The 8,398-nt window shown below is 41.5% G+C and overlaps 1 protein-coding gene across 2 annotated transcripts; it reads left to right on the top strand.

Moving 5' to 3' along the window:
- The first annotated feature begins 248 nt into the window (after positions 1 to 248).
- LOC120644754 (protein ROOT HAIR DEFECTIVE 3 homolog 2-like) lies at positions 249 to 7,351 on the top strand. 2 transcript variants are annotated; one of them, XM_039921453.1, is made up of 22 exons: positions 249 to 493; positions 791 to 857; positions 987 to 1,089; positions 1,806 to 1,876; positions 1,965 to 2,028; positions 2,108 to 2,173; positions 2,281 to 2,328; positions 2,411 to 2,473; positions 2,546 to 2,602; positions 2,763 to 2,921; positions 3,051 to 3,119; positions 3,197 to 3,288; positions 3,766 to 3,844; positions 4,249 to 4,414; positions 4,809 to 4,933; positions 5,028 to 5,290; positions 5,416 to 5,512; positions 5,630 to 5,791; positions 5,883 to 5,987; positions 6,277 to 6,371; positions 6,523 to 6,619; positions 6,831 to 7,351. In XM_039921453.1, the coding sequence occupies exons 1-22, from the start codon at positions 328 to 330 to the stop codon at positions 7,080 to 7,082; spliced, it is 2,466 nt and encodes an 821-aa protein (XP_039777387.1). In that variant the 5' UTR covers positions 249 to 327; the 3' UTR covers positions 7,083 to 7,351. The 2 variants fall into 2 exon arrangements, with proteins under 2 accessions (XP_039777387.1, XP_039777389.1); XM_039921455.1 differs by lacking the exons at positions 249 to 493; positions 791 to 857; positions 987 to 1,089 and adding an exon at positions 1,606 to 1,651.
- The last annotated feature ends 1,047 nt before the right edge of the window (positions 7,352 to 8,398 follow it).

Below are 8,398 nucleotides of genomic sequence, written 5' to 3'. Positions count from 1 at the left end.
ACAATTCACACCTTTTTTTTTGCGGGGATGAACAATTCAAACTTGAAACAGAATTCTCATGCCTAGCCACGTACCGATGGTTCGGAAGCCACACGTTTCTTCTTGATCGTGCGGCCGTGTCCCTTTTCGGCTCTTTTCCAACCCTTCCGTCGCAATCCTTCCGCTACCGCCGTCCCTATTATTCGTTCCGTAAACCCACGTAGAAACCCCCCCGACGGCGGCGGGGCGGCGACGCGACACCTGTCTCTCTCTACTCTCTGCTCTCTCTCTCTCTAGCCGTTGCGCTGCTCTGCTTCGGGCCTGCGGCGGGCGAGCGGAGCGGGGGCGATGGAGGCGAGCGGCGGGGGCGGCGGGGAGTGCCACGCGGCGCAGGTGGTGGACGCGGGCGGCGAGATGGACGCGGCCGCGATGGAGCGGTTCGCCGCCGCCGCGGGGCTCCCCGGGCGGGGCCTCTCTTACGCCGTCGCCTCCATCCTCGGGCCCCAGGGCAGCGGTACGTCTCCCCTCCCCTCCCCTCTCACCTTCTCCCCCATCCTCGTCGGCGGGGACGGCCGGGAGCCGCCGCCCGGTTCTCGGTTACTTCCGCGGTGATCGCCGGGTCAGGAGTCGAGGGCGTCGGGGGCGATCGCGGCGGTCTCGATTTCGGTTACTTCGTGAAGCCCTCTAGCTTTGCTTCGCGGATTTCGTTCGTTTCAGCAAGTTTTGTTTTGCCTTGTTTTGTTTAAGCACTAAGCAGTTGGTATTAAGTTCAGAACCTGTAGCTGACGGCTGCTCTCTGTTCCTCGGCCAGGGAAAAGCACCTTGCTCAACCATCTCTTCGGGACGAGCTTCAGGGAAATGGATGCCTTGAGAGGAAGGTAACCAACCACCCCCAACGCGGATACAGAGATACTACTGCACTGCGCGGCCGGCCGTGGCAAAATCGTCGAGTTCGTCTGCTGAATTTCTGGTTCGTAATTCGTTCGCTGTTGTTTGGTTGACGGCAGGCACCAGACCACCAAGGGGATTTGGATCGCCAAGGCCGTTGGGATCGAGCCCTTCACCGTTGTCCTGGATCTGGAGGGGACGGACGGGAGGGAACGAGGGCAGGTGAAACTTCATCTCCAGAAATGCTCCTGAGCAGAGTTTTTATCTTTTTTCACGTTCCCGTTGTATCTGTTTTTTTTTCGTTTCCATGTGCAATTGATGGAGTAGATGTTCGTTACTCTAGAGCATGTTCTTGTGTTCCTTGTACCTTACCTGCCCGTGGATCTCCAAATTTTAAGTAGCTGGATTCCTATATAGTACTATTGGCATTTAACCTGCGAGGAAGAAAATGGTCGCGATTAGTAGTTAATAGTACTTGGCTTGATCACATGCAGCATTAGTGCCTTTGCTAACTTCGCTGTAAGGATCTTGGGGACTACCATACCATGTTGTGAGTAATGTCTCCAAAAAGATGCAATGATGGTGATTAATGAGTCTGATTGCCTGCTGCTGTACATATGCCCCTTCGCACGTTACTTAATAGCTTACCATCCTGTGCTGTCTGAATACAGAAACTCATTTCAGCATCTATTATTTTCAATGGAGTTAGACTAATTTCATTTGAATTAGTCATACCTGTTCTCAGTGCCAGTGAAGAACTCCTTGCATTGCATCAACTTATAATGTACATATTCAATTCAATCATTTGGTGCTCATAAATAAATATGATGCTCTTTTGATGAAGTGATGCTCAGTCTACCACTTATGAGCCCCTAGTTCCTATTGTATTGATAATGCTATTTATCACATATCTAATAGTCTCTGTATTATCCTTGCAGGATGATACTGCTTTCGAGAAGCAGAGTGCTCTGTTTGCTCTAGCAGTTTCAGACATTGTTATGATAAATTTGTGAGTTACTAGCTCGCATATTACTCCTTCATTGAAAGTTAGGAATTTGGTCAGTAGAGAGATGTTTTAATTATTATATGATCTGCAGGTGGTGTCATGACATAGGTCGAGAACATGCTGCAAACAGGCCACTTTTGAGAACAGTATTTCAGGTGATAAATCTCCTTCAGTGAGACATTGTTTGAATTCTCCCATGTCCAGTCATCTTATTATTATTGTTATCTCTTTAAGGTTTTGATGCGTTTATTCAGTCCTCGCAAGACGACACTGCTACTTGTTATCCGCGATAAAACAAAGGTTTGTACAGTTCCAGAGTTGAGATCCACTTTCTTTCTCTATTTCTGCATTATGATATTTTCAGTTGGTTTGAGTTTTCTTGTACTCTGTTTTCCCTGTCTTTGCAGACTCCACTAGAGTATCTAACACAAGCCCTCAAGGAGGATATTCGGAAGGTGCTAGTGTTCTATTATCTGCTTACCTGCTTTCCTCTGTGTTATATCACAATTCTCATTAGTTGTCATATTTTTCTACCAGATATGGGACTCTGTTCAGAAGCCAGAAGCCTACAAGGAAGCAGCGCTTAGTGAATTTTTCAATGTCAGTGCATCAGTTTTCTGAAAGTGAGGCTTTGATGCATCAAACTGACTTATATTTTCTTCAAATATAAAGGTGGAGGTTACTGCTCTGTCAAGTTATGAAGAGAAAGAAGAACTATTTAAGGAGCAGGTACACTGGGCATTCAAGTGTTCTATTTTCTCTCTTTAATGTACCACGGTTCCCTTCTCTTCTCTAGTGGTTGCAATTGCATTTGTTATGGAACTTTCATCTTCAATGGAAGTTATGATCTCTGAATTTATTGAACTTCCGTCTTCATTTTTTTTCTCAGGTTGGACAACTCAGGCAGAGGTTTTATCATTCAATCGAACCAGGTGGTCTTGCAGCTGATAGAAGAGGTGTGGTGCCAGCTTCAGGTTTTTGTCTGAGTGCACTACAGATTTGGAAAGTAATACGTGAAAATAAGGACCTCAACCTTCCTGCTCATAAGGTTATTGTGCCATTTTTTGCCTTCAATTCTACCAAACTAAACACTTACAATTGCACATATGGACATACATCAATTTGTTTTTGAATAGTACTATGAGCTTAAAATGTAACTCTTCTGTACATTTCCTAGGTCATGGTTGCTACTGTTCGGTGTGAAGAGATTGCAAATGAAAAGCTCAGACACTTTTTCTCCGACAAGGTGACATTGTTCTTATGTTGTAGTTCTGTATTATTTGTTTAATTGGCTGAATGGGGATTGATTATTCTGCTCTACAGGGTTGGTTGGAGCTAGATGCAGCTGTAAAATCTGGTCCAGTTCCGAGCTTTGGAACAAAGCTCAGAGCTATTCTCGATTCTTATCTATCAGAGTGGGTGATCTAACTAATTATTATTGTGGTGATTCATTTACAAAGTTAAGACAAACATTGTGGCTGCTATGAATCAGTGTGTTCAACAACCTGAATTTGCTAGCTTTGACTACCTGTGCAGTTCATCCTCTTGAGTCGTGAGACATAATGCAGTCAATGCTAATCCACTTCCTTTCATGTGTCGTGTTTACACATTTGTATTGTGGAGTGTCTACATGGAAACTAAGTTGGTATCTGACTATCAATCAATTTACTACTGGTTTCCTTATAATGCCCTTGTTTTTTCTCCTTTATTGCTCATATATACCCATGAATCAATGCTAGAACTAGGATAAAGTGATCTATCCCCATGAAACAATTTAGCCTACAAACAGAAAAATGCAATTTATCAGACACTGGCAAAAGAATGTTTGAAATCTGAGGGATCTCGTGAGTTATTTTGATTGGCACTTGAAAAAAATACTGATTTTTTTGCAGGTATGACCTGGAAACCATGTATTTTGACGAAGGTGTAAGAACTGCTAAGCGGAAACAATTAGAATCTTCAATGCTAGATGTGAGTAACTCATTTCCAAATGACCAACTTCACCATTGATTTGAGGAACTAATTTATCCTAGCTGATAATATCTGCTTATCAGGAGGGCCATAGATAAGCTCAAGGACTAATGTCGGTGGTTGCTTAAGAATCAGTTCTTCATGATATTTATCTCGTCAGTTTTTATTTCCTAATGTTTTGAGTATATGTTCCCCTATCATCGTAAACATCTTGGACCTTTTAGTAGCTAGATCTTTATCATGCTGCTAAGTTCCTGTGTATGCATAGTTCTGGCTGATATAATGTCATAAATGGGATGTTTGTTAATTTTAGTGAGGGATAATTTCTTTGAAAGTTACTGGACTACTTCATTCTGCCCTGTATTTTATCTCAAGAGTATCATGAGAAAAATTGATTTTTGCAGCACACATATCCTGCTCTCGAGAAAGTGATAGAGCACCTACATCTTGCGGCTCTCAACAAATTCAGAAGTGATCTGGAACAAGCATTAAGCAGCAGAGAGGGATTTACAGCATCAGTTCATCAGTGTGCTCAGGCTTCAATGGCAGAGTTCGATGCTGGACTGAGAGGTATATGTGAAGCGTGAACTACTGCCACTAGATATCTTGGGAAGAAAAAATTCAGCCAAATACTCAACCTTTGTCAAATGACGTTTAGTCAAACCTCATATGCTGATATAAAGTTCTCTGCAACTCATTGCACACATCAGACTTCAGTGAGATTTTGCTTGCTCAGATTCTGGTGGACCATTAGTGTAGGATCCTGGAGTCCTTTATCATCCTGTTTATGTTTATACTTAAATACTTAATACAAAGATGATGCTTATGTATCGTCCATTTGAATCCCTAGTAAACGTAATCATTGCCTCTAGTGGAGATATTTGTCATACTCACTATCATGTTTCCTTTTTATTTGCCAATCTATTATTCATTGATGTCAAGTCCTTGTTCCTTATTTGTACAGATGCAGCAGCTAAACATGTGGGGTGGGATGCTTCAAAAGTTAGGAACAAACTGAAAGAGCATATACAAGATCATGTTGAATCTATTAGGAATGCTAAATTGGCTGAACTAAAAGCTAATTACGAGGTTACTTTCCTTGATTTTTCACAGTTCTAAACGTCATGGTCATTTCGGAAACATTCTGTATTTATCTTTTTGCCATTTGCATTGCATATTGCAGAAGAATCTGTCAGAAGCACTTGCTGGGCCTGTACAATCCATACTGGAAACTCGGGAGAGAGATGCCTGGGCATGTATTAGGAGACTATATAGTCGTGAGACTGAAAATGCCGCTCTTGCATTCTCAGCTTCCCTTTCTGAGTTTGACCTGGACCAGACAGTTTCCAGTAAGATGGTCTCAGACTTAAGGGAACATGCTAGAAGTGTAGTGGAAATGAAAGCTAGAGAAGAAGCTGGAAATATTCTGATGCATATGAAAGAAAGGTACAATTTTCTTCTTCTTTTATTTGAAAAAAAAATAGAAAAAAGGATAACGCATTGTCAGTTTTCATATCCTACTAGCATGAGTGTTCATATCTTTTCTTCTAATTCCGTTGGATTATTTGTAGATTTTTCACTGTGCTGAGCCGCGATAGGGATTCGATGCCAAGGACATGGACAGGGAATGAAGATATACGTGCGATCACTAGAGAAGCACGCTTAGCAGTACTGACACTTGACATTTTTTCAGCTAAACAATGTTGCACCACTTCTAGGGTGTCTAACCTGATGTATATTGTTTATCCATAAGAAACATAATCTGGATCTCATGTTGCATTGCAGGCTTTAAGACTCATGTCTGTAATGGCAGCTATACGGTTGGATGATAAACCTGATAAAATAGACCGGGCTCTGATTACTGCTCTTCTAGACAGCGAACCCCTTTCCCGGAAGAGGAGCGTTGAATTTACTTATGATTCACTTGCTTCAAACACGTGGGAAGAGGTTTTACTGCTACACTGCACTTGCAATGTTTATGGTTTATTAGGATTATGTACAGTGAGAGATACTTTGGAATACTTCTCTAATTGTGCAGGTGTCACCAAAGGATACCCTGATTACGCCAGTGCAGTGTAAATCCATCTGGAGGCAATTCAAAGCAGAGACAGAGTATGCTGTTGCACAAGCAATATCTATGCAGGTATTTTTTTTTTCCAGTGCCAGCTCAATGAGCCATCCTGTTTGGGGTTGGTGCTTACACAACTATGATTCATGTTCACGGTTTTGTTGGATAATCAACTTATGGAACTGATTTTCTTAGTTTCACATACTTCTGAAAACCAATCCTGGATTCCATCTGTGCTTCTTTTTTTTCCAAAACTTAGTATCTTCGTTTTGCTGCATTGTTTATATCACATGTATTTTTTGAAATGTGTGTACATTTTGCATTTTGCTGACCAAAATTTTCCGATCCGAATTCCTCCTTCCAGGAAACACATAGGCGTAGCAAGAACTGGTTGCCACCTGCGTGGACTATTCTGCTTCTGGCAATACTAGGTTACAATGAATTTATGTTTCTTCTCAGGTAATCATCTCCCCAAGATAATTTGTTTATTCGCTTTCTATTTGTTAGTTAAGACTACGGGAGTGCAGACACTTCCATAGTTCCATAATTGCAGATTTCATCATTGGCACGTGTATAACTGGTGTAATCTTTTTCTTTTGCTGATGAACAGGAACCCATTGTACCTTCTGGGCCTCTTTGTTGCCTTCGTCCTATCATATGCCATATGGCTGCAATATGACATCACTGCTTATTTTCGCCATGGCACGGTAAGAACATGAAAAACTTCTGACAAAGAGATTAGATCCCAAAGCTACTAAATAAAGCAATGTTTCTGCTCCTAGAATTCCGCTTCTTTTCTTCATCGGGCAACATAACGTTCTTGTTCTGGTGTTTCTGCATGATGCATTTCTGAAGTGCAACTGAATCTTACTACTGTAATTTAGCACTGATCTCAAAATAAATGTCCTCCATCTACAGCTATCTGCTCTTCTTACGATTTGGTCAAGACTGCTCCCGACAATCATGGACATCATGACTGCGATCGTCAACATAAGCCACAACCACAAGAATCATTCCACACGCGGGTCTAGTCGTCCCCCAGCGATCCATACTCACAGCTTCAGGAACCAGATGCGGCGACAGGCTCAAGTGCAGTACCACCAATCTCCTGACTCTTCATCCACATCTTCCTCTGTGGACTCAAACAGCCGTGATGAACATGAATCTTAATAAGCTGTATGTATGGAATATCCATCCCCGTGGAAGAAGCAGGAGAGCAGTACTTAGGTATCCTTCAGGGTTTCTGGTTGATAAGGAAAAAGTTTGTGTTGTCTTTTGGCTATGATGTATACATGTACTGCGAGATAAAATCTAACTTGTGCCTGGCAGAAAAAAATGAAGAGTACATTCTTGAGTAGTCCAACCATGGATGTATAGTGCTGGACAAGAGAGATTACACTAAAGTATACATGATCAGTACTGGAAGTTTTTCGAGTCTATGTGCCTTTTCTAAATAGCTTTTGGGGTTGCCATTAGTCAACCACTGCAAGCTTTGGTTACAAGATACTTTTTATATGTTAGAGTTTAGATATTTGGAAATGATACACTTGCGTATGCTATCTCGAAATGCTGTTTTATAGAAGTGTGTGTCTATATATATATATGTGTGTGTGTGTGTGTATATGTATATATATATATGTATATATGTATATATGTATGTATATATATATGTGTGTATGTATGTGTGTGTGTATGTGTGTGTGTGTGTGTGTGTGTGTGTGTGTGTGTGTGTATATATATATATATATATATATATATATATGGCTGGTCTATTCAGCACCCAGTGTGTTGGAATAGTTATTTAACGCCCACGGCTCTGGCGGGAAGGAAATTACGGTGCGTGATTGAGAGGGTAGTAAAATATAGCATTTCGTTGGCTTTTAATGTGGTTTGCTGTGGGTCTGGTCATAATGTCGTGGTTTCACGCGGGCCTAGAATATTTAATACAACTTTAATGTCTTGCATATTATTTTAACATTGGTTGACTAGTAAAACAGGGGCGCCATCAGCGCGTCATAGTGAGGCGCTTTAGCTTGAAATTTCTGATGGAGTATAAATTGTAATCAGTGAAAGTAAAAAGCTAGATTACAGTTACGTGGGTCGTGGCTTCAAGAAAAGAATTTGTTCCATGCATGTGTGTAATCAGGGCTGCCCTTGTCTGTGTCTGGTGAAGTATAAATTAGAGTGTGTGGGAGTAAAAAGTGATTTTTCGATGATTCTAAGCACAGTAGAAGATGAATGATATTGGACGCTCCCGGCAAGGCGTTATGGATGAAGCCTCGATGAGATCCACGTCACATGTTATGGTCAGAGATCTGACAAGTCCAGTTACATTTAGTAGTATGATCCTAGAAGTAATTTTAAGATTAGTAGTATGATCATTGGTAAAAGTTAGTAGTAAAAACATGTGCCGGTAAATATTAGTAGTACGATCCTAGAAGTAATTTCTGTGGTGTTAGTATGTTTCAGGAATAATAGATCGGGAG

The sequence above is a fragment of the Panicum virgatum genome, chromosome 8K (assembly GCF_016808335.1).
Source record: "Panicum virgatum strain AP13 chromosome 8K, P.virgatum_v5, whole genome shotgun sequence".
Classification (NCBI taxonomy): domain Eukaryota; kingdom Viridiplantae; phylum Streptophyta; class Magnoliopsida; order Poales; family Poaceae; genus Panicum; species Panicum virgatum.
The sequence above is the reverse complement of the archived record's forward strand: the minus strand, read 5'-3'. Positions and strand labels throughout refer to the sequence as shown.